The 27039-nt window shown below is 43.6% G+C and overlaps 1 protein-coding gene across 2 annotated transcripts in view; it reads left to right on the top strand.

Annotated features, from left to right (window-relative positions):
- Nucleotides 1-27039, top strand: part of USP39 (ubiquitin specific peptidase 39) — an 882613-nt gene that overhangs the window by 112012 nt on the left and 743562 nt on the right. For both annotated transcript variants that reach the window (XM_044084285.1, XR_006366329.1), the window contains exons 3-4: nt 5471-5565; nt 18561-18697. In XM_044084285.1, the coding sequence (XP_043940220.1) occupies nt 5471-5565; nt 18561-18697 (232 nt within the window). The remainder of the gene's footprint in view (nt 1-5470; nt 5566-18560; nt 18698-27039) is intronic.

Raw genomic sequence — 27039 nt, 5'->3', positions numbered from 1 at the left:
GTGTAATGAATTGGCAGACTTTGACAGAGCAGTTTGCAGGGAATCTTTAGAGATACTGCTTGACAAATTGGTGTAACTAAGGAAATTATTTTTTGAGCTATGATACAGAATCAAAATTGTTTAGACAATAAAGCCTTGCTGAATCTAATTATAGTGGCTGCCAAAAACAATTATTAGAAAATCGAAGTCAAAGTCTAACTGTACTAGAAGTAGTGAATATAGTAACAGAGATAACACAACTGGAAATTGGGATCTTTAGAAAAGGATAGGAGCAAATTACATAGAAAAAATGGGAATTGTGGGAACAATTCATGCAGAGGAGGAATAAGGTTTAAAGGAAGGAAGGATTTGAATGAGCTATGTAATATCTGACTGACAATGACTGGATAGGTTGTAAGTGATGTATAATGTTTTCCATTACAGTTATGTCAATAAGGTCAATATGGTTTGTGACGTGTAATGTTTACAACTAAAATTATGTCAATGTGGTTTCTTTTCATTTATATAAATGTATGATTGCCTGTGTCATACTTGATTATTTAATAATAATGTTTCTTATTTAAAAAAATAAATTTCTTTAGAAATCTACCCTCTTTTGTTATATTTTCTGTTCTGTGTTCCCCAGATACATCCTCAGTGTTGTAAATCAAGTTCCAGTCCCCACCTATAAGTAATATTCCCTTCTGAAACCTGATTATATATCCCAGTTTTTGAGCTCCATAATAGCAGTTTTAGGTGAAATAAAAATACATGTCAGTGCAATCTTTCTCCCTTGCCAATAGCTCCTTACTACCTCAAATCTACCATTACTTTATTTCTTCTGTCACTGTTTGAGCTCCTCTCGCAATTTGTGTAAGTACTCTCCTTTTCCTTTGTCCCTGATATTCATCTGAATATCCATCCTGAAATCCTTTTTTTTATCAAATTCACATGCTCATTTTTTTCCAAATGTGTCTCCTGTAGCATTGCTATTTGCACTCTGCATTTCTTAATGTAACTCAATTCTCTTACCTTTTTTCTATACCTGTGAGGACATTCATGTTCCAAAATAATATGTTTAGTGTAGCCATTATGAGAAGAAGTCATTATTCCCACCTATATAACCGCTTTTTTAAATGTCTATTTCTAGCTTTTGTGTTACATGTACCCAGTAATGTTTGGTAGGTTGATCTCTTATACAGTTTATTATTATCTCCATTTGAACCTCTGTCACATTTGACAAGACTTCATTGTTTTAATGAAAACCCTAGAAAAAAAGACAAGACACCCCCCCCCCCAAAAAAAAATCCATAACCTATTAACTTAAAAGCGAGAGAGAAAACAATGTAGATCTTCAAATAATGAAATGTAACCCTCCTCATAGGTACAGTTGTCTGAAATTGACAGGTGCACACACAGGCATTACTTAACTTGGGTAACCGTAATGTTAAATGTTAAGACACACATTACAGCCTGTGCTCCTACTTACAGTGATTGCTCTCTGCTCATGTCTAACCTTCATTCCCCTCCCAGATGTGAAAAATGACTTATGCATTCAGAAAACATTAACATTTAACCTTAAAACAGTGCTCTGCCTTTTATTGCTTGCCCCTATAGTCAGCTTGCCTGTATGGAAACACAGGTACATACAGCATGTACAGGTGCCTTCATCTGCAGGCCTTTCAGCTTCATTGAACATTTATTTGCCAAATGAAAACGTATTACATTTAGTGTCCTGTTATATTCTTGCTTGCACAAAATATTATTAGATTAAGCTAAGGGCATTAATCTTTACATTCACCTATGCAAAAGTAAGAGAGAACATATCAGATCTATATATGTCATAATCTGTGCACTTTCATACCCCATCCACCACCTCAACAACTCAAGATTACAGCATCTCAACTTACACGTATTTTGTTCAGCCTTTTCTCGCTTTACATTGTAATGCATATGTTTCATAAAACTGAAAAAGAAAAAAGGCACTTGTTTACTTTAGTATCCTTATTACATAGCAACAATAACTGAAAATGTTTTACTGTATAACATGAAATTTATATCAGGAAATATTTATGCAAATACTGTTAAGAACAAAAATTGTTTTACTTGCAGTTACTTTGTACTTTTCCCTTTCCCCTTAGTGTCATTACCCCCACTTCATGTCATTTAATATTTGTATGTGCATTTCAGTCCCTAACAAGTTTAACAAAGTCAACAAAAGTCCAATCTTTCCATTTTTGTGGTAAAACTATAATGCATCAATTAGATTTGGTAAATAGAGTATCACATTTATTCATGAATTTCAGTGTTGCTGGTTGTCTTCCTGTTAATCTCCATCCCCAACCTCAGACTCCAGTTCTGGTCCACGGTACTCCAAATTATTCATGTTGGTTTCTGTGCTTTTTTTCTCTTAAGCATTTTCCTTTGGAACATTGGAAAAGGTTTCATTAGCAAAGTATCTGTGTGAGCTTTATTATCAGAAGAATGGAAATTAGAGTTCCCTTCTCTATGATAGCTTACTTTTATTGTGCAAACTTTTGTATTGCCTCCTTAGCCCATTCTGCATCAAAAATGACTTTGATCCTCCAGAAGCTTGAATTTCACACCAGTCATTCAACATTCCCTGATTGTTGGGATACATTTGCTTCTCTTCTCCCTGGTGTACAATGAGTAATCGTTTTCCACAAGCACTCTACCGTCTCCAAATTTTAATAATTTGCCCTTCTGTCACAGTTTCATCAGGATGAACTTCTTTCTGCTGGTATGTTTGCATCTTTGCTAATATAGGTCTTGGCTGCTTTCTCATGGCCATGTTTGGAGAGTATATACATTGTGCCCCTTCAATTAACAAATCCTGCAGTGGAATACCAGTCCAGTTGTTGATTTCTGCTTACATAAAATTAATAGTCTGTTCCTTCCAGTTTCAATGTACGTTAGAATATGTCAGGTTTTCTCTATGTGCTCTATCCTCTAACTCTTATCATTTTTTGAAATGGCTGTTCTTAGGCAATCTCCTACTCGTCCAGCCATTTTTTCATTTCAACTTCTAAATTTTGCAGTTTTATTATTTTATCTGACTAGCTGTTTAAAGCTTTTTCCATTTTTTTTCCAGCCTTTTGTTATTTCAGTTGATAATACTCCACTAGTGTGTTTATTTTAATCAACTCTCAGCATGGCTGATTTATTTTTCCTCTCTAAAGGTAGAGCTTGAACTGCTTTTTGCTGAACAGCAGCATGATTCTTCCCAGTCGGTGTTTTCTCTTCTCCTTTTCTCGTTGATTTTCTTTCAGGCTGTCTGCATTTCTTCTTTGCTGGCATCCAGGCAGTGTACAATTAGCCAGTAACTGACTTTACTAAAACTTGAAGAGTTTCTGGATGTTATCTCAGAATTTCTTTTTTCACACTAGGATACCTGAACTGAAGCTATTGGTCAGTGTGCAGCCATTTTGGAAGTTGTAAATAGTGTCTCTCGAGCTTATAAAAGTTAACTTTCTCATGTTGTTAAATTTATAACCTTTTCTCTGGGTCACTTTAAAGTACAGCATTACTACTTTTATCTTGTTTCATTTGATAGCACTTTACTAGGTTTTAGAATAGTAATAAAACACTAGTTTATACAGCTTAAGTAGTTGGATTAAGTGGATTGCTTGCATTATTGAGGTGGTTAGTATAGCTTGCTGCTGATACAAGTTAAATGTGAGAAGTCTTGTGTCACTATGTTACGTGGGAGAAAATATTTTTCTCACAGTGCATTGATGGAATTGTGCTATACTGGTAACCACCTCCTCCATGATGTCAGACTTGCACTGTCAAAAAAGTTGCTTGAGGTGTGAAAGTTGCTGCTCAATCCTTTCTTTGCCTTATGCAGATGCAATGTAAATTGGGTCGTTGAAATACTGTCTTACAGGTATCTGCAGTGAATTACACAGCGTTACTGTCCTGCTGTCCTTTATAGTACATTGCATAATGTAATGAAGAGCGAGTCTCCTTGAAAAGTGTTACAGTAAGGCCTTCCTGCACTCCACAGAATAGAGTTTTTGCTCCCGTACCCCAGTCTCTAAGTATATTGACTGTTATTGCAACAGGCTGGAATAAAGGAAATGTATTTATTCAGGTTCTTAGTTTGTGCTGTGTTAGACTTGGAATATTTTGAGCCTAGGGGTACAAGGGGCACAAGGACAAAACATTGATTTGGAAGACAACTTTTTGCTTTTTCAGATAGTAGAATGGATAGCAGGATAGTAAGTGTCTATCTTAAGCTTGTTTGCTGTACGTCAGAGTATTACACGAAGTTATTTATTTTTTTTTGTATTTATCCCAGAAAATTGTGCTTTCACCACTTATTTGTATACACACCTTGTACTTACTGTATTTACACTATTTTTTTTCCTATTGTATGTCGTTCGGCTTTTCCCGGTTAGGGGTCTCCACAGCGGAACTCCGGTCCGCTTATGATTGGCAGTGGATTTTTATGGTGCAGAGTTGCCAGCCCGATTCCTAACTTTCAAAGAAAGCACACCCATTCACGCACGCACCTATCTGCATGTCTTTAATGTCACTCAACCGCGGGGAGGATATGCAGACTCCACACACAAGGCTCTCCAGCTGAGAATTGAATGGGAGAACCTCTTGCTGTGAGGCAACAATGCTAACCGCTGCACTGCCGCAGCCTACTAACCTTTGTAAAAGTTTATTCGCCTTGTGTACTACGTCATGCAATTGTAAATATAATTGTTTTTTGGTGCTTTATTCCCAAGGATTCTGCTGAAAAGGGGATATTTTTTGCTCACTCACATTATCCTGGTCAACAGATGAAAGTCAATAAATTGATTGTGCACAGTTGCATTACATGGTAGTACATGTCTGTTTAGGTTGTCTGCAGTGTCTTCATTAGTGGCTCCCCTTCCTTTGCTGACGTGGCCCATTCATTCCTCTCAGGAGATGGGGGAGCAGAGCCAGGCATTCTGTAGCCCAGGTGAGAGCCCTTTGGCCGATTTTATTGGGTTAATCAGCTCATTTATCCCCTGAAGGGGCAGGACTTGGGTGGTAAGGATTGGGGGAGTTTTACATATCCTGTGGACTCCCCTTCTTCTTGGAGCTACTACTCCCTGATTTCTGCTTGTGTTTATGATTGTAAGGATCATGTATTCCTCTGCCTGCCCCCCCCCCCCCCACACACACACACACACACACACTCTCTGTCTGTGTCTCTCTCTAGTCCTAGGCAGCATGCTCTGTTCAGGTACCAGGTGTTACAACTACTCCCTCCCATCCTCCACACCTCGTTCCCTTCACTGCCCGTGCTGCTTGTCGAACACCGGTCATCTAGGTTGCAATCAGGACTTTATCCCTGTACCATGTGAGCAGGACTACATGTTTTATGTTTCTTTGTAGATGTACTTAACAAAATCACATTTATTTAAATGTACACTAGTTGGGAATGGATAATGTCCATTTTAGTAATGTTGATTCGATTTCTTATGTTTTGCAGGAGCCTGCTGGACTTCGATTTTGAAAAACTCTGTTCTATTTCCCTATCCCACATAAATGTCTATGCGTGTCTTGTCTGTGGAAAATATTTTCAAGGTGCGTATCTCATGCATTACTTTAACTTTTTTCCTCTATTTTTTTTTCATTCTTTCTTGCCATAGCAGCATGACAGTGCCATAAATCTACTCTTCCTGGTCTACTCTGTGTCGCAGATTAAAAGTCAGTATATCTGTAATGTTGCACTACAACATTTTGTGAATACTTCTAGCTCAAACCTTGTTTGAATAATCACTGTGAACTGTACTGAATAACTGCCATATTGCTACATTTTCTGTAGTCACTTTTGTGAAATGTGAAAGAAGAGTATCTCCGCTTTTGAGTGATTCTCGATTTGATGGTTAAAAAAAAAGTTAAGTTAATTAACCTTTCCTTAGCTTTTTTTTTTTTTCTTGATGAAGGTTAAGACATTTTGTTTCTCAGTTTATTAGCAGTTTTAATGAATAGGTGCAGAGAGTGAATGCACTGCCAATGGAGTGCTTTCCTTTTGTTGGATATGGAATGTATTATTAGTTTGTTTATTTTTTTGTCCTGCTAATTAACTATCCTTTCTAGTTACTGTTTTGCATGGAAAAAGAAACTGAAGGAAAACTGTATGTGTAGGTTGGTGTGGATGCGTATTTATACCTATTATCTATCCAGTTGTAGTTACATGTAACTGCTTGTATTAGCTGCTAATATGTACTACAGATCTGTCTGTATAAATATATATAAATACATGTATAGGTATAAATCAAGGAAAAACAGATTCTTTAGTTTATTTACTTTGAGAATGCTTTTATCCTGCTGTGTGCTACGCCTCCTAATTTTGCTATGATCTTCTTTCTTCTGTTGTACATCCTTGATTCCACCGGGGTTGTTTTTTAGTTAGTTCTGTACTTAATCCTGGTGGGTACATCTGCCTCTGTGCAGGTATTAACATGCTTGTATAGGGCGTCTGTGAACAGTTTCACATAGGCAGCCGTGTTCTCAGGGTTTATGGGGGCTTAACATTTTGCTAGGTTATCACTTAAATAGTAGGAGGTTAGCCTTTGAGTAGTTCCTATACATTCCAAGGTTAGCTGGGGTTCTGGATTTAATTTTTTTTCTTCAGAGGGGACTGTTTGTGGTCTTACTAAAGAAGACTTTACACTACGGGTTGTGCAGCATATGTTCTTCGTGTTTCACTGTTGCAGTCATTACATTTGGGTTGTCTGCTTGCAGATAGCCCTCAGTCGGCCTTATTAGCAAAGTCCTGGGTCCTGCGTTGGTTGCTGTCCCTTCTTCCATGACGTCAGGTTGTCAGGGGTATAAAACATGCAGCCGACGCCATTACACCAGTCTTTATTGCCGTGCGGTGCTGAAGCAGAAGCAGTTTGCAAGTGCCGGTCGGCCGACTCCTGAAATTTTCGTTTTCGAGTTTCAGAACCGAAGTCTTCAACTAAAGCTAAGTACCCCATTGGGGAAACTTTTTCTTGCTCCTTACTGATGTCAAGTAAAAGTTAATAATTGCATTACTTGTGGAAAGCAAATACCTCATAAAGATTTTCATTCGTACTGTATTCCTTGCCTAGGCCCTGACCACGATGTACCTTGCTGTCGATTTTGTGCTTTATTTAATCAGCGCACTATCTGTCTGTATATTTTTGCCTCTAAATATTTTGGTTCTCGGTTTAATTATCCAGAAATGTCATTGGTTAGAAATCTGACTACCGGGATTCCGAAAAAACGCAAAGATAAAGACCTAGACAGGCCGCCGAGGTCCAAAACTGTCGACGCTTCTCCTAAGCCAGTCGCCAGTTCGTCGGTACTCAGTGAGGCGCTTTCGCAGCCCCTGATACCCGCTACTTCTGATTCACAGACTTCTACTGAGACCCATTCGGAGTCTGGTATGCTGCGAGATGCTTCAGCTATGGAACCCGCGGATGTCTCTACCTTGGATGGGTCCGGAGCCACTGTGCAGGCACCGGCTTCTGAGGGTGTATTCAGGCCTATGGACTTGCATATTAAACCGGCGCCTCCTTCTTTACTTAGGCCTAAATCTCGAACCATGCCTAAAAAAAATGACGCTCAGGCCTCTGCCTAAAAAACAAATGATAAGAATGGCTGAAGATCTAATAACTTTTATCAGGGGTAGCCAACCCCCCCTTCTAAGAGGCCTAGGACTGAAGTTGATTATGTATGTTCTGACTAGGATTCTGTATTTTCTGATTCTTCTGATGATCTGGATTTGCCCTTATCTACTTATGAAGATTCTGATGCAGAGGACTCCATTCCCTCTGCTTCCCCCCCTGAAGATTTTTCTTTTGGGGAAACCTTACATACTCTAAGGGAGCATTTCCACTGGGAAAGCCAGGATTTTTCTGATTCAAAAAAGAGGCTTAGGGATTTCCTTCTGCTACCTCAGCATAGACCTTTAGCTATTCCTCTTGTACTAGACATTGTTGATGATGCTTTTTCGGAATCTAGTTTGGCCCCTGATTCATTGCCTCCTGCTCCCAGAAAACCTGACAGATGCTACAGGGTCCCTGAGTCCCACAAGTTCCTTTTTAAAAATCCTGTTGCAGATCCAGAGACTATTTCACAGGGGCCCAAGGGCATTGAGGCTTCTACTGCCAAAAATCCTACCCCTTCTGATAGAGACTCAAGGGCGCTGGATAGATGGGGTAAGAAGGTTTACACTTCTGCAACCTTGGCCATTAGATGCCAGTTTCATATGTTAAAGTATCAGCAACATGTTATTGGACTGCTTAAACAGAAAATGATGTTGATTCCTGACTGCATGGAAAATAAAGGATTACAGGATTTAATGCATTCTGCTGAACAAGTTGGAAAACATACTTTGCAGTGTGGTTTTGATTCATTAGAGGCCTCTTGCATGGCTGCTGTTACTGGGTCTGTGCTCAGAAGGCATGCTTGGCTTAAGGAGCAATCTTTGCCTGATCATGTTAAAGCTAAATTGTTGGATGCTCCCTTAAATCAGGACTGCCTGTTTGGCAACAAGGCTGAGGAAGTTCTTAAAAAGATGGAAGATAAAGCTAAATCAATGCAAACTGTTAAAGATTTCTTACAAGTTCAGCCTCCTAGATTTAGTAGGCACTGGCCCTCTAAGAATTGGTCCTTTCCAGCCCCTTCCAGGTCTTCTCAAGTCAAACCCAGACACAGCAAAAACCCCAGGTTTCAGTCCCAGGGGACACACAGGACCAAGCAGTTGGGGGCCTCCACTTCCAAATCTGGGAGTAGTAAGACTCTGCCGTATGGTAAACTGTCTCAGTGACTTCCTTTTAAAATTCCCAAGCACTTATCAACTGCCTGCCCCTTTGGGGGGAAAGATTGCTCTTCATGCAAAGAATTGGGAACTCATTACCCAGGACAAATGGGTTTTAAATATAGTGTCCCAGGGATACAGATTTCACTTCCACACATTGCCAACACCAAGCGGGTGGCCAGACCTACCCCCAAATCAGTGGGCAGAGGCTCAACAACAAGTACTTTCTCTCAAACATAGGCGCTATTCAACTGGTACCAGAAGAGGAAAAGGGACAAGGTTTCTATTCAAGACTTTTCCTGGTACCCAGAAAAGGCAATTCATGGCATCCTATCATGGACCTGTCTACTGTAAACACCTTTTTGGAGATTCCAAAATTCAAGATGCTGACTCTTCACCAATTACTTCCTATTCTAGGCAAAGATGCCTGGTTGGCAACACTAGCTTTAAAAGACGCATACCTACACATCCCAATCAGGGAATCTTGCAGAAGTTACCTACGCTTCAAAGCAGGCTACACACACTATCAGTTCTTTGCACTGTCGTTTGGCTTATCTACTGCACCCAGGGTATTCAGAAAGTGCCTAGCTCCAGTTATTGCATTTTGCAGGCAAAGAAATATTCAAATATACCCATACCTGGATGATTGTCTAATTTAGGCAGAACGCCAGGACGTACTTTCGAATCATCTGGCCTTTGTACAAAGGGTTCTGACTTGTCTGGGGTACACCGTAAACGAAAAGAAATCACACTTGGTACCCTGTCAACAAATTATACTCCTGGGAGCAAGCTTGAATACAACTTCCCAGATGGCTTACCTCATGACAGAGAAACAAATTCATTTGACAACCTACTTCAAACAAGTGGCCACAAAAACCCTGCTATCTGTAAGACAAAATACTGCAAGCCTTGAGGTTCATGGCCTCCTGCATTCTTCTAATTCCATATGCAAGACTGCATATGAGGAAACTACAGTGGTATCTAAAAAGCCTATGGTGTCAACATTCTCAGGATCTAGAAGCAATGATTCCAATCTTACCGTGCCTACGCCTAGAGTTCCTTTGGTGGGCAGAGGCTTGTCACCAAAACAAGGGACTACCTTTCACACCACCCCCTGCCGCCCAAACCCTAACAGACGCATCAGATTATGCATGGGGGGCTCACTTGGCAGAGAAGTGCATTCAGGGCAAGTGGAACCCAAGTCAAATGCACCTGCATATCAATCAAAAAGAAATGTCAGCTGTACAGAATGCTCTGACAGCCTTCAAGGACCACATTCTTCCAGGACAGCTAATGGTAAAGACGGACAACACCACTGTTATGTGGTACATAAACAAGCAGGGGGGTACACATTCTTACCCCCTTTGCAGACTAGCCATGGCATTGTGGAACACAGCCTTGAGCTACCATGCACCTACAAGCTCAATTCCTGCCAGGAAAATTAAATACACTGGCAGACGGACTAAGCAGAAACCTCATGGACCCACATGAGTGGAAACTGGAACCAAGGATTTTCAACATGTTGACAAAAAAATGGGGGAGCCCAGATATAGACCTGTTTGCCTCTCCCCAGAACTACCAATTGGACAAATTTTGCACAAGGACTCCCCACAAACAAGCCTGGAAAGTGGATGCTCTGTCCTTCAGCTGGAAAGTGGATGCTCTGTCCTTCAGCTGGAAAAACTATCAGTCTATGCCTTCCCCCCTCTGCCTCTGCTCTCCAAAGTACTACTAAAAATCAAACGGGACAAACCAAGGATTATTTTGATTGCTCCAGACTGGCCGCGTTAACACTGGTGTACCCCCTCCTGTGCAGTGTGTCATGGTTATCCCCATGGCACCTGCCTCAGACTCCTTCCCTGTTGTCTCAGCAGGAGAACCAGATTCTGCACCCTCAGCTTCTAACACTGAACCTTGCAGCCTGGCTAATTCCATAATCTCTCCTTTACCATCCCTCAATAAACCTATGATGGATATCATTTTGTAGGCAAGGAGGCCTTGTACTAGAAAATCTTATGCTGAAAAATGGAAAAGATTCTGTGCCTGGAACCACTCTCAAGGGATGAGCACAGCAGCGCCCAATTTACCTCAGATTTTACAATACTTAACTGAGATGCTTCATAAGGGCCTCTCTTTTTCCTCCATTAAAATCCACGCCTCAGCCATTTCAGGTCATTATAACACAGAACCTCCCCTCTTCTCTCATCCACTGCTCAAGCAGTTCCTCAGAGGGGCCAAAAATTTGAGACCACCCAGGAGAGCTCCAACCCCAGCCTGGGACCTTTGACTTTGTTTTGGAGAAACTCACTCTACCTCCTTTCGTGCCAGCTGCTACTGCAGACTTAAAATTTCTTTTTTGGAAAACAGCTTTCCTTTTAGCAATCACTTCAGCTAGAAGGGTATCTGAATTACAGGCCCTTATGGCAGTGGAGCCTTTCATCATCTTTCATGCGGACAGGGTGTCCCTCAGAACCAATCCATCCTTCATGCCCAAGGTGGTACCCAGTGTGGCTCTTAATCAGTCCATTCATTTGCCAACCTTCTTTCCCAATCCACAGAAGAAAGGGGAACGGATACTGCATTCCTTAGATGTGCACAGACAACTTAGATTCTACTTGGACAGGACTAAGTCTCAAAGGAAATCTGAACAACTGCTGGTGGCATTTGCTGCAGGGGCAGAGGGGAAGGCTATTTCAAAGCAAATAATTTCTAAATGGCTAGGCCATTGCATTCATTTCTGCTATAAGCACCATGGAAAACCTGTCCCCCCAGGGGATCAGACCTCACTCCACTAGGGCTGCATCTACCTCTACAGCCTTTTTCAGAGACGTCCCTACCAGGAACATCCTAGAAGCTGCTACCTGGAATTATGTACATACTTTCACCAAGCATTATCATTTGCCAATTTTCTCTAAATCCAGAGCTGGCTTTGCCACTGCAGTCTTGCAGGGCCTTATAGCTGGTCCTAATGCTATCTAAATTCCTCCTCCCAACGATAGCTTTGGGGAATCTACCCAAATGTAATGACTGCAACAGTGAAACATAAAGAACATAGTACAGTTGTGTACACTTACCATAAATGTAGATGTTCTAGTGTATTCACTGTTGCAGTCCTGGTTACCCTCCCTCCAGCCCCCTAACTTCTTTTGGCTATACCTCTACTTTCCTTTACTATGCTTAAAAGCCTTTTTGGTGTATTTGCTTTTGTGTTGGAGGTATATCCTTGTACTTTTATATTTAATTGCTTCGTATTAGGGGGCACCTGACATCTTGGGCAAGAAAAACTGATGTAATGGTGTCGGCTGCATGTTTTATACCCCTGACAACCTGACATCATGGAAGAAGGGACAGCAACTAACGCAGGACACAAGACTTTGTTAATCAGGCCGACTGAGGGCTACCTGCAAGCAGATAACCCAAATGTAATGGCTGCAACAGTGAATACACTCTAACATCTACATTTATGGTAAGTGTGCACAACTGTACTTTTTCCATATAAGTGAACACCAGATTCGGTATGTTTGTTCCCCTTGGTTGGGATGTTGATATAGTCTAGGTTGTTTATGTTCACAAAATCCAGGAGTCTCTGTGCCTGAGTGTTTGGTATAGTATATGACACCCAGTTATTTATGGAGTAATTAAAGTTGCCCATGAATATGATATTGAATTGAATGGTGAGTGTTTCCAAAAAGCTTAAATATATGTGGATCTGAATTGGGCATCTGAATTGTTTGTGTGTTTTAGCTGCTTTTCTGTATATATAGACTTTTCTGTATATGTAGACTAGCTACTTATTCTACTGTATTACTGCCTCTTAAATCGTTTTTCAGTTGTGCACTTGTCTTGCTTCATTTAAAGTTTTAAGATTGCTAATTTTGTAGAGTTTTAATTGTAATTAATGTTTAGGGCTACACACTCAAGTGTGTTAGCCTTTTTCTGTGTTTATTTACTGTATTACTGCATTGTTTAGCCTGTTTTAACCAAAAAAAAAAAAAAAAAAAAAAAAAACTATCTTGTTTGCTCGTTTTCCCGACTTTCCTAGCTAGTATTGTCCAGATCCCATGCTTTGCTGGTTTCAGGACTTTATTTTCTGTGTTCAGAGCTGTGTTCAGAGCTATCCAGACCTTGCTGTGGTAGAGGGAAGTCCTACTGCTTACCAGTGGGAGTGGTGAGCATTGTTCTGCCTGTCTGACACTAAAGGAGTGGTTTTCAGCTCTGAAATTGTAATTTTAGGCTGATATCTATCCCTTTCAACTTTCTGGCTTAAAAACGAGCATTTGCACATTTTTCGCATCGTGCAGCAACGGCGGGCTATGGTTAAACTATTCCAGGTACCAGAAAGTCTGCTGTTCAAATTCTCCCTTAGAACTAGCTGGTTTCTCAGTAGTAGCCCTAAAAGCTGAAGCCCTGTGACTAGCACTTGCTCTAGAACCTGCTGGAAAGCACTAGGAAGCCTTAAACTGATACAAGCACTCAACTGTTCTTGTTAATAAGGAGAAATTAATCGCAGGCACTAAACAGCCTATAATTGCAAAGGTAAGGGAAAACAGCTCTTGTACTTTACAAAAAAGCACCTAAACAGGTATGTCCGGGGGTCAGCTTCCGGTGATTTCTCCTGTCCACCTGGTGAATCTGGGCATACTGGGGCAATGCAGCAACTGCCTCATGTACACAGACAACCCTCTCCTTCTACCACCCAACACTACAACCTGCGAGAGATGCACTTACATAGCCAAACTGGAAGCAAAGCTCTCTCCAGCCAAGATTGTGCTAGACAGTCAAGAGGAGAAGGCTAACACCTGCACTACACCTCAAGCAACACATAGCCCTTCAAAACCCACACCATCAACACCCACACACACCAACACAAAACCCACATATGTGGAGGCCTTTAACATTAACCTGCCCAAGCAACAAGGACCTCCAAAGCTGAAACGCAAACAAACACCAGTCACAACCAAAGTGATACATAGATCACAACACCAGTGTTCCACCCAACAACAGCCCCTAAGGCAAGACAGTGTACCCAACACTTTAGTCATAGGTGACTCTTTAGTCAGGCACACTGGTGTCCCACTCACCAGGTTGAACAAGGAGAAAATTACAGTCAGCTGCCTGTCGGGTGCCATGATCCGCCACATAATGCACGCACTCAAGTCACTCCACAACAAATACGACTCTGTCATTGTCCATGTTGGAGTGAATGACTTGAGACGTACCTCCCTGGACTACATGAAAAGAGACGTGTAAGAGCTCTTGGATCATGTGGCCCAGGCAGGTGTGACCCTAGCCCTGAGTAGCATCCTGCCTTCGCCCAGAGTGATACCACAGTATAAGGACAAAATTATTGACTTCAACAATTGACTAAGCTTCTGGTGTCATTCAAAGGGGATCCAGTATCTGTCTGCCTGGGATGACATCATCGACAAACCACTATGCTTTGCCAGAGATGGTCTGCACCTGTCACCCCTGGGATTCAGGTTACTGGCTAAAGTTCTCGCCATCCCTATCGTGCCTTTTTTAGGCAAGGTTCAAAGGACAAAGCCACCACCATAACAGATACAAACATGCAAAATCTGAAGGTAATGCTAGAAGTCTAAACCTCAAAATGCACTCTCTCGAGGCACTCCTAAAAATGGAGAACATTGATATCTGTGCAGTAACTGAGACCTGGTTCAAGGCTCCAGAGAGCACCCCTGCAATACCAGGCTACAACTCTTACCACACTTTTCGGCCACCAAACCAAGACCAAAACACTAAAGGTGGAAGAGTGTTCATATTCACCAAGGATATTCACACCTCCAGGCTAGTTGCCCAACACAATGTATCTGAAATTCTCCAGGTGCAACTAACACTAGGTAAGACTGCAGTCTAAATTGTAGCTTGCTACAGATCCCCCACCATGCCCAAATATTCTCACTACATCTTTCTAAATATACTGGACAATATTAAGATACAACCAAACACCCTAATACTGGGTGATTTCAACTACCCTGCCATTAACTGGGAAAACTACTCGGACACCAACACCTTTTCACAGCAGTTCTTGGAATTCATAAATTCCAACGCTGTGGATCAACTAATCCATTGTCCCACCAGTGGCTCCAGTATCCTAGACTTGGTCAATACCAACATGGGAGATCGATGCTCCACACCAGTGGCCACCCTCTCATTGGTCAGGTCCGACCATAAGCAAATCACCCTTGACATCCACATCCCACCCCCACCCCCCCAGTAAGGAAACCTCTGTAAAAAACTTCTCCAAAGCCAACTTCATGCTACTCAAGTCAGAAGTGACAAACTTCATGACACCCATGCAGATGGGAGCTGAAAGTTCGACTTCTGAATCCCACACTAACACACTGTACGAGCACATCCACTCGTGCATGATTCGTGCCATCCCATATAGAACCAAGACGCTCTCCTCCAAAAAAAGGAAGCCAATCTGGTGGTCCCCTGCCATAAACAAACTATGCAACAGAAGAAAGAAACTGTTGCAGAAAAGAGGAAAATCCCAGGATGCAAAAAACTCCCTTACCAGCCTCCGTAAGAAGCTGAGATCACTCATAAAATCCTCCAAAGCTAGTTATGAAAACAAAAATGCCAAAAATTCCAAAGACAACCACAAGGCATTCTATAGTTATGTCAAGAATCTAAATGGCAATGCTTAGATATGCTGTGAGCTACAACAGAATGGCATTAAATATACTGATCCCAAGGATATTGCCAATATCCTGGCGGACAGATTTAGTGCAAACTTAACCCCCCAAAGGGCCCATCTCAATACCAAAAGATTGCCAAATTCCAGTAATCACAGCCACACAGGTAGAAACTGCACTCTCCAAAGCTAAGAATACAGCATCCATGTTGACCAGATGACATCCCGGGCTGTGTACTACATGCACTACAAAATGAACTGGCACCTCATCTAAGCATCTTGTTTAATCATAGCATCGCCTCAGGCTTCATGCCCACTGAGTGGTGCACAGCTACAGTTATCCCACTCCACAAGGGGGGATCCACCTTGGATCCCAGGAACTACCGTCCCATCAGTCTGACGAGCCTGATCTGCAAGGGCAAGGAACGCATTATCATGAAACTTGTAAACAAAGACATTGGCAACCTTCAAACACTGGACCCCACCCAGTTTGGGTTTGTGAAGGGCTGATCTTGTCTCCTGAACCTGATTGACTTCTTCGAATCAGTCTCCAGAGCTGTGGACGAGGTTAAGGCGGTCCACACAGCCTATCTGGACCTCGCCAAGGCCTTTGACACCATCCCCCACTCTGGAATCATAGATAAACTTACTAAGCTGAGCATAAATCCCTACGTCACACGATGGGTTGCCAACTGGCTTACTGACAGACCCCAGACTGTAAAAGTAGCTGACTCCAAATCCAGCTTCAGACAAGTGACAAGTGGAGCACCTCAGGGTTCAGTCTTGGGACCGCTCTTGTTTGGCATTTACTTCTCTGAAGTACAGGCCAACACTAAGGGACTCTGGCTAACAAAGTTCGCAGCAAACTGGGAGCCATTATTGAATCCCCAAATGATGTGAATATTCTACAAAAGGACCTTACAGAAACAGATGCTTGGTACCAGAGCCATGGGCTCAAGCTTAATGCCAAGAAATGTATAGTTATCCACTTTGGGGAAAAAACATGTACCCATGAATTACCACAGTGACAGTACACTAAACACCGAAAGTGTGATGAGAGAATTAGGGACACAGTGGTATCACCTTCGACAACCACATCGCCACACCAGTCAGGAAATCCTTCTGTGTGGCACACCTCATCACTAAGGGCTTTTCATCCAGAAAAAAGGAGGTCATTGTCCCACTGTACTCATCCCTCATTAGACCCTTTATAGAGTACAACGCCCCATTTGGTATGTACCTCACAAGACATCTGCAAAAGCTGGAAAGGCCGCAGAAATACCTCACTAAAAGAATCACAGGCCTAAAGCAGATGCCCTATACTGACTGTCTAAAAAAACTCCAGCTATACTCTGTGGCATATCGTCTACTCAGAGGCGATCTCTGCTTAACAAACAAGGCCATGTCAAACCCTGAGCTGTTGGACATGCTCCACTTAAATAAATCCTAGTCCCACAGAGCCACACGCTCCAGGGATCTAAACCTTGTCATCACAATGAACAAAACATGCTGGTGGGATAGGTTCCTGACCCAGAGACTCCCCATACTCTGGAATGGACTGCCAATACATGTCAAGCAGAGCACCTCCTTTGCGCTCTTCAAAAGGAACATTGACGATTGGATAGGAGATAGGAAACTCACCCCGGGGATCACATCAGTCGCCCTGCTAGACAGGGGTCCAGGGAAGTAAATTTTGTGGGAAGAAATATCCAGGGAATTGTTATGGCTTTGCTTGTATAGGCCCTAGGGCCGATAGCCTAGTACCAACCTATGAACCTATGTTATGGTTTTCCTGGGTCATAGAGGAGGACTAATAGCTTGCAAGAAAGTGGTATGGGATTTTGCCTATGGTGATTTGAATGTGGAGAAGCTCATGTGTTTTGTCTTGTTTGACCAGCCTTGAGATAGATTTATTTTTTATGTAAATTGCGTCACCTCCACCTTTAGTCCGTGTTTGTGTAGTTGTTGTTGTGTCTTTTGGCTTTTCCTGGTTAGGGGTCGCCACAGCTGAACTCCGGTCCGCTAATGATTGGCAGTAGATTTTTATGTGCCGAGGTGCCGGCCCTGACGCACAACCTTCAACGAAGGTACGCCCATTCACGCATGTCTCCACACAGAAGACGCTCTAGCTGAGAATTGAACCGGACAACATCTTACTGTGAGGCGACAACGCTGCCGCAGCACCACCACCGCAGTAGTAGCTGTTCTAAATGTGTGGAAGGCATTGTAGCCTTGCATTGTTGGTTTGCTCTCTGCTGCTTTAAACCATGTCTCAGTGACTAATCTTGAGCAGTAACACCTTTAGTTAAAGATTATCTTTCTGTTGCGTTTAAGCTTTGAGGCCAAGCTGAATTCACATATCTTAAAGATTTGTTAAGCAGTGTTATTTGTGTCTGGTTACTGTTCCTTTTTTTTTTTTTTTTTTTTTTTTTGTGACTCTGGTAATTTTTGAAAGCTAAGTAGTTTCTCCTTTTTGTTATTATATTAATTATGTAGTTCCAGCAGATACTTTTTGGTTGAATTTACCTGTCCATTTTTCTTATCAGTCTCTGTTTGTTAATGTGGACGTTAATAGTATCCTAGACCACACTGACAGTACCTCTTGAGCAGACTTAATTGGGTCATTGAGGAGCGTATCTGTTTTAAGTATGTCATTTATTGCATCAACGTTACCACTAGTAAAGTCTAGGAAATGGGATTTATGAATTAGTTTTACTTTTGGGCTAAATATGATTTTATTGTAATCGCTTATTTACAGAGGGTATAACCATTGGTGGGGAGCAGCAGGGTCCTAGATTTGTAAGTAAGATTTCTAAAGTGTTGCACTTCCTAGTTGGGGTTTGTACTATTTTTCCCAATCTGTTTATTTAACATGGTTAATGTCTTGCTGCTATTTTGATATTGTTTTCATAGTCCGTGTGCCTGGGTAGTTAAGTCAGCAACGATGATTCTGTTTTCATTGATGTTTTTTTTTTGCATCCTGGAGTTTAGGCAGGAAATCCTCCTGTCTTATAGGGACCTTAGATGGTTGTGCATAGTTTCAGACAGGCTATTGCCTCATAGCAGGTAAAATACTATATGCTTATGCTTGGTGTTTTGCTGAAAAACATATTTTTCTTTATTTTTTAGGCCGTGGTTTGAAATCTCATGCTTACATTCACAGTGTGCAATTCAGTCATCATGTGTTCTTGAACCTGCACACACTAAAGTTTTACTGCCTGCCGGACAACTATGAGATTATTGACTCTTCCTTGGAGGATATCACGGTAAATTAAGTGCCAGATGAGCATGTAAAGTTTGTGTGTACAGTCTGGATTTTTTAAGTGAAATGTAAAAGCAGGCAGCTTAACATTGTATCTAATATAAACTGTGATCCTACTAGTATTCTCGACATGTTAGCTGTGTTTCGTTATACTTGCAACTATTTTCCTGTGACTGATTTTCTTATAGTTAAGTAAAATCCTGCAGATGTTCATCGTGTTTCACTGTTGCAGTCATTACATTTGGGTAATCTGCTGGCAGGTTGCCCTCAGTCGGCCTGATTAACAAAGTCTTGGGTCCTGCGTCGGTTGCTGTCCCTTCTTCCATGACGTCAGGTCATCAGGGGTGTAAAACATGCAGCCGACACCATTACATCAGTCTTTCTTGCCGCGCGGTGCCTAAAGCAGAAGCAGTTCGCAAGTGTCGGTCGGCCGACTCCTGAAATTTTCCTTTTCGAGTTTCAGAACTGAAGTCTTCACCTTAAAGCTAAGTACCCCGTTGGGGAAACTTTTTCTCTCCTTACCGATGTCAGTAAAAGTTAATAATTGTATTACTTGTGGGAAGCAAATACCTCATAAGGATTTTCATCTGTACTGTATTCCTTGCCTAGGCCCTGACCACGACGTACCTTGCTGTTGGTTTTGTGCTTTATTTAATCAGCGCTCTGTCCGTTGTCTGTACATTTTTGCTTCAAAATATTTTGGTTCTTGGTTTAATTATCCAGAAATGACGTCAGTTAGCCATCTGACTACCAGAATACTGAAAAAACGCAAAGAAGAAGACAGAGACAGGCCACTGAGGTCCAAAACTGCCAACGATGCTTCTCCTAAGCTAGTCGCCAGTTCGCCGGTACTCAGTGAGGCGCTTTCGCAGCCCCTGATACCCGCTACTTCTGATTCGCAGGCCTCTACTGAGACCCATTCGGAGTCCGATATGCTGTGAGATGCTTTGCATATGGAACCTGCGGATGTCTCTACCTTGGATGGGTCCGGAGCCGCTGAGCAGGCACCGGCTTCTGTGGGTGTATTCAGGCCTACAGACTTGTGTATTAAACCGACTCCAACTTCGAGGCCTAAATCTCGATCTATGTCTAAAAAACCAGCCTGACGCCCTGGCCACATGTTCAGGCCCCTATGCCTAAAAAACAAATGATGTTATGTAGTCCAATCTTGCCTACATTCTTACCCGTGGGTTCGGAGCCGAACCTCGTCTCTGACTCGGCCATACTCTAGCTCGAAGTCTTTCAATTGGCTGGGCTAAGAAGGTATCCCATGCTGCACTGCTCCCTTTCCCCAGATCTCGTTTGCCGCTCGTATAGCTCAGACGTGGTCTCGCTTTTGGCTGTGGCTAAGTATCACTTTTGTCTTTATTGACAGTTTTCTGCTTCAGAAAAAGCTATTTTCATAGCTGTGTGTTGTGTGTGTGTACTGGTCTAATACTTGGTAAAATTTTTTCTGGTATTTTTGTCTTTTTTTGGTGTCCCACTGTTTCCCCTACAGGCTAGGCCCATTTCAGTTAGAGGACCTAGTCCGCCCCTTCTTCTGTGTTGCTTGTTAGTGTTAGTAGGTACCTATCCCTCAGGCTAGGACCGTTTAAATTAGATGACCTAGTCTTTCCTTGTGTTCCTGTTGAGACCAATTAAGTTAGAGGTCTTGTGTAATTGTCTAGTGTGGTTTTGCTTAGTTCCCGCGCTTTATATATTAACGGTTGACTGTTATTAACGGTTGGCGTTTCTCTCATTATGTCTAAGGATACGAAAGAGCATAAGCCCTCAGGCTTTAAGAAGTGTACTAAATGTGGTTATAAGATGTCTATCACTGATGGACACTCTGTCTTTGTTTATTGTCTGGGGGCTATTCACCTCCAGGAATCTTGTACTTTTTGCCATGCATTTAGCCCGCGTGTTCTGCAGGAGAGGAAGAACAAACTAATTTTGAAAGGACTTTTGAAACCCTCCTTTGAGGAGGATTTGGGAAGGGCTTCTAGCTTCAAGCCCTCTCCCTCTAAGCCTAAAACTTCTAAGGCTAAAAAGCGGTCTCCGGCTCCATCTGTATCCTCGGAGCCTCTGGAGAAAGTGATGAAATCTACTGTGGCATCCTCGGCTCCACTGTCCTCGGAGCCGCGGGAAGTTAGTATATTGACTGAATCTGCTTCGGCTCCAAGTCCCTCGGAGCCAATTGCGGAGGTGCTAGTTCGGAGCCGGTCTCCAAATTTTAGGCCGGTCTCTCCTCCTCGTAGGTCTTCTTTGGAGAGGAGGTCTAGATCTCCTTCCTTAACTTCTAGGTCCTCCAGGACTCTTTTTCAGATGTGGATGTAGATAGAGTGGTGCAGAGACTTTTCCAGTTACCGGTTCTGGCAAAATTGTTTTCAGCTCCAGCCCAGTCGGCTCCGGAGCATGTCACCCAACCAGCGGCGATACTTCCTCCTCCGATCGAATCTCCGGCTTTCGGAGCCGGAGTGGTCTGCTCCGATGGCCCATCCTGGCTTATCAGCTCCGATCACGTTGGCTCCGTCCACGGGGTCCAGGACTCATGGTTCCTCGGTCAGACCCAAGGGGGAGGCCTCGGGTCGCTTTTTGGCTCCTAGCCTCCCTCTCGGTGCTTCGGCGAGGAGAAACTTCGGACTTTGTTCCTTTCTACTCCGAGGTCTTCCACGGCTGGTCGATCTTCGGAGCCAGGGGGACCAGCTTTCGAGGCCATGCGGAGTGCACTGGTCAGGTCCTCGGCGACATCATTTGGTGCTGACACTCTGTCCCCTCCAGCTCCGGTGCGGGTCTCTGATCGCCCTCTATCTTTCGACAGCGGAGACCCAAGGCCTCAGGATACCCCCATAAGTGGTCCCCATATTTCTGAGGGCCCCTCATTGTTTTTGCCTGAGGAGCCACCCAGAAAAAGAACGTGCAAGAGGAAGCACATTGACTCCCAAGAGGAGTCCCTCACGTCAGACACCGACCTCGAGGAATCTGAGGGGGTCCCCCCAAGTCATCCCTCTGAGGATGTCACTTTCTCTGACATCCTGGAAATTTTGAAGCAGAGGGGTGGCTGGCCCTCCAAAGCTCCCTCCGAGGAGGAGTCTGTGTTCCTGAAGGCCTTTGGGGCTCAGCCCTCCGCCTCCTGGGTCTCTCCACCCTTCGACAAGCTTTTAGATCTGGTTTGTCAAAGGGTGTGGGGAAACCCCTGACTCTGTGGAACCAGTCTGCAGGAGACCCAACAAATTCTTGTCCGTCCCCTCTGAGAAAGAGTTTCTATCCAAGGGAGTTCCTGTAGATGCCATGGTGGTGGCAGCGGCCACCAAGAAGGAACTGGCTGAGACTTCGTCTACCGTCCATCCTCTTAACAAGTAGTCTAGGACCATGGACTGGTACGGGAAGCGTATGTTTTCTTCAGCGGCCTTTACACTGCGGTCATTGAATTACTTATCTCATTTTACATGGCTCTAAAGAGATCTCCTGAAAGAGCTTGGAGATACTCTCCAGGGTAACATTTCTGATGCGGTGGCTCAGTAGGTCAATGCTCAGATGTCTACCCTCAACTCTGTTGCTAACTCCTCCATGAGGCTGATCTCTTACGCAGCCGAAGGAGCAGGTAGGGCAGCAAGTTCGGGAGTTGCTCTTAGGAGACCCTCCTGGATGCGCTTCTGAGGCCTTCAAATCTACGTTCACCAACGCCCCGTTTGATGGTTCCTCCTTATTCGGAACTAAGGTGAAGGACACTCTTACTAGATGCGAGCAAGAGGGAAAAACTCTGTCTGCTGTGGGAGTCCGTTTTTCCCTACCCTCTAGGCCTTATCCCAAGACCCAAAGGGGTGGCAAGATGTGGTTCAAAAAATCGCAGAGGTCTTTTTCATGACACACAAGGCGAGTCCCCCTCCAGAGGCAGGGGAGGTGGTGGTAATTTTGGTAGACCACTGCCCTAGGGACAGAGGAGGCCCGCGTAACGAGGGAGACCATGATTCCTTTCATGGTTCTCCCTACCAGTGCTCCTGATGGGAGGCCCAACTGTGCATTTCCGGAGCCAGTCGGGGTCGCATTTCACTATACCCAGAGGCCTGGCAAAGTATAACTCAGGACCAATGGGTATTAAAAATAGTTTCCGGAGGATGTTGCATTCCCTTCTCTTCAGCTACCCCACCGATCAAAAAATCCCAGATGTTCCACCCAATCAAAGGGATTCCGCAGCTTCAGAGGTTTTAAAGCTGCTAGAAAAAGGAGCCATCCAGCCCCAGATCGGATTAGGGACTTACTCCAGATTCTTTTTGGTGCCGAAATGGACAGGGGACCTGAGACCCATTTTGGATCTTAGCAGATTGAACACCCATGTAAAGAAGTCCAAGTTCCGAATGGTCACGTTGCAATCTATTCTCCCATTGTTGGGAAAAGAAGTGTGGATGTTCTCTATCGACCTCAAGGATGCTTACTACCATATAAAGATGGACAGGGCATCCAGAAGTCATCTATGCTTCCGGCTGGGAGCCAGTCATTTTCAATTTCGCGCCCTGCCCTTTGGTCTCACCACAGCCCCCAGGGTGTTCACCAAATGCATGGCAGTGGTAACGGCTCACTTGAGATGTCAGGGATTCAAAGTGTTTCCGTACCTGGATGACTGGCTCCTTTCTGCCACCACCAGGCATCCACTCCTACAAACCAGAGACGCCACGATCAAACTGTGTCAACAATTAGGCATCACTCTAAATTGAGAAAAGTCTGCCTTGTTGCCCTCGCAGCGTGTTACTTTTATAGGCGCCGAGTTAGACAACCCTGCTCATGAGGGCGTTTTTACCAATAGAAAGGATTCAGTTTACAACAGCAGGTATACACGTTACTCCCTTTGAGAAGAGTGAAGGCAAAATTGATCCTCAAATTGTTGGGGACGATGGCTGCTACAATTATGCTGGTTCCTTTGGCGAGGCTACACATGAGGCTCCTTCAGTGGCTACTCTTCACCCAGTGGTCTCTGCCACATCTTTGTCTTTCTCATTTCATAATAATCACAGACAGGTGCAAGCAGGATCTACACTGGTGGCTTCACACCAGCAACCGCAACACGGGAAAACCCTTCATTCTGTCCCCTCCTGTTGCCACAGTGACCACGGACACCTCCCAGATAGGGTGGGGGGCATTATCTAGGCAGGACAGTCCAAGGCACGTGGCAGGAACACGAAATGCATCTGCATATCAATGTCCTGGAGATGAGAGCAGTGCTACTAGCGTTGCAAGCACTTCAGAGCTTTCTTCCTCTCGGGACAATTGCGATCCATACAGACAATATGTCGGTGGTATGGTATCTAAACAAACAGGGAGGAGCCAAGTCGTACCCTCTTTGTAGAGAGGTCATGCGAGTGTGGCAGTAGGCAGTGGCTTCCCAACGTTTTCTTGTAGCAACGCAAATTCCGGGGAAGTCCAGTGTGATTGCCGACAGGTTGAGCAGAGCTATTCTGGTGCCTCACGAGTGGTCCCTGAACAATCGGGTTGCGGGGCAGATTTTCCGCAGGTGGGGTCAGCCTTGTTGCGACCTATTTGCCAGCCCCCTCAATACCAAATGCAGCAGCTACTTCACCCTTATCCCTCCTCAGGGGGAGTCACCCAGGGACGCTCTAGTTCACGATTGACCCTCCGGTCTACTGTATGCCTTCCCTCCTGTTCCTCTGCTGACAAAGTTTATTCCGAAAGTGCAATCTTTGGGAAGCAAAATGATTCTGATTGCTCCACACTGGCCTCGTCAAATTTGGTTCCCCTTTCTCCATCCTTACCTAGTGGACGCCCCCTGGATTCTGGACCCTCAACCAGATTTGCTGACTCATATGTCAGGGCAGCTCCATCCCTCTCTTCAGACCCTCCGGTTGACAGCCTGGCTCCTTCACTTCCATCATTAGTCAGGCTTCATCCTTTTTCGCCGGAAGTGGTTCATATTCTGTCTTCCTCCCATAAGCCTTCCACCAGAAAAATCTGTTCCAGCAAATGGAAGAGATTTTCCATTTGGGCGCATGCAAGACAAATTGATCCTTATAGCTCCAATTTCATCCTTCCTGGAGTTCCTCTCCATGCTTTTCAACCAAGGATCAGCGGCTGCAACTATTAAAGTCCAGTTGGCGGCTATTTCCACTTTTCACGTCACTGGTGAGCCTAGTCTCATGGCACATAGACTTTGTAAGGCATTCCTGAATGGCACTATGCTGCTTCGTCCTCCAGTTTTTGAACCAGTTATGCCTTGAGACTTAAATTTTGTTGTACAATGTCTCGCTTCACCCCCCTTTGAGCCTGCAGCCACTTGTGATTTAAAATATTTGACTTGGAAGACCATCTTTTTAGTAGCCATCACTTCAGCCAGATGTGTCTCGGAGCTTCAAGCCTTATCGGTTAGACCCACCTTACTTGATTTTTCATAAGGAGAAGGGTTTCTCTCGGACTAAACCCTTCCTTTCTACCGAAAGTGGCTTCCGTCAGTAATCTAAACCATTCCATTGAACTACCTCTATTCTTTCCAGAGTTCTCGAGCAAGGCAGAATTTAGATTTCATCAGCTGGATGTGCACAGACAATTACAATTCTATTTACATAGAACGAAGGATCTCAGAAAATCGGATCAGTTGTTTGCCTCATTTTCAGAAAACAAATTGGGTCTCCTGTTTCCAAAGTCACTTTGTCTAGATGGATTTCCAGTTGTATTTCATTCATTTATGCTTCAGGTGGCAGGGGTTTACCATTTCGAGTGAAGGCTCATTCCACCCGATCTGTGTCTACATCTACAGCCTTTCAGGCCTGGTTGTCTATGGATGATGATTGTGCTGCGGCTACATGGGCATCTCCTCATACCTTTGTTACTCGCTACAAGTTGGATTTGGTGTCCAGAGGCAGGTCTTCCTTTGGTTCCACAGTGTTCAGGAGTATTTTCCACTGAGCCTCCCAGGATTCAGGTGCTGGGGACGCTGTCCCACGGGTAAGAATGTAGGCGAGATTGGACTACATAACATCAAGAAGTTATGTACTCACCATAACGTTCGATGTATGTAGTCCAACTCGCCTCACATTCTTACTTACCCCCCTCCTTCCCCCACCCTGGAGGACCTAGGGGTTAGGTATGCTTTCAGTTTCCTTTCTGGTTAGTATATCTTCCTTCTCTGTGTGTTGTATGTGGAGGAGTGAATGATTAGCTCGCAGCAAACAAGATCTGGGGAAAGGGAGCAGTGCAGCATGGGATACATTCTTAGCCCAGCCAGTTGAAAGACTTCGAGCTAGAGTATGGCCGAGTCGGAGCCGAGGTTTGGCTCCGAACCAACGGGTAAGAATGTGAGGCGAGATGGACTACATACATGGAATGATCAAAATGGCTGAAGATTTAATTACTCTAATCAGGGGTAGTCAACCCCCCCCCCCTCCAAGAAGCCTAGGATTGAATTTGACTATGAATCTTTCAGGACTCTGTTTCTTCTGACTCTTCTAATGATCTGGATTTGTCCATACCTACTTATGAGGACTCTGATGCAGAGGATTCCATTCCCTCTGCTTCTTCACCTGAGGATTACTTTTTTGGGGAAACTTAACATACCTTAAGGGAGCATTTCCACTGGGAAAATCAGGATTTCTCTGAATCCAAAAAGAGGCTTAGAGACTTCCTTCTTCCTCAGCATAGGCCTTTGGCTATACCTCCTGTACTAGATATTGATGATGTGTTTACGGAATCCAGTATGACCCCTGATTCCTTGCCTCTAGCCCCTAGCAAACCAGACTGGTACTACAGGGTTCCTGAGTCCCACAAATTCCTTTTCAAAAATCCTGTTGCATACCCCAAAACCATTTCTCAGGGGCCCAAGGGCATTAAGGCTTCTACTGCTAAAAATCCTATCCCTTCTGATAGAGATTTCAGGGAGCTGGATAGATGGGGTAAAAAGGTTTATACTTCTGCAACCTTAGCAATCAGGGCTTTAAACTGTCAATTCCATATGCTAAAATATCAACAGCATATCATGGGACTGCTTAAACAGAAAATGATGTTGATTTCTGACTGTGTGGAGAATAAAGATTTACAGGATTTATTGCATTCAGCTGAACAAGTTGGCAAACATACTTTGTAATGTGGTTTTGATTCCTTAGAGGCCTCTTGTAGGGCTGCTGTTACTGGGTCTGTGCTTAGAAGGCATGCTTGGCTTAAGGAGCAATCTATGCCTGATCATGTTAAAGCAAAACTTTTGGATGCTCCTTTACAGCAGGATCGTTTATTTGGCAATAAGGCTGAAGAAGTTCTAAAAAAGATGGAAGATAAAGCTAAATCTGTACAAACTGTGAAAGATTTCTTACAAGTGCAACCTCCTAGATTTAGTAGGCATTGGCCTACTAAGAACTGGTCCTTTCC

Source organism: Protopterus annectens, chromosome 9.part0 (genome assembly GCF_019279795.1).
Source record: "Protopterus annectens isolate FY-2018-M chromosome 9.part0, PAN1.0, whole genome shotgun sequence".
In the NCBI taxonomy this organism is placed as follows: domain Eukaryota; kingdom Metazoa; phylum Chordata; order Ceratodontiformes; family Protopteridae; genus Protopterus; species Protopterus annectens.
This window is presented reverse-complemented; position numbering and strand designations above follow the sequence as displayed.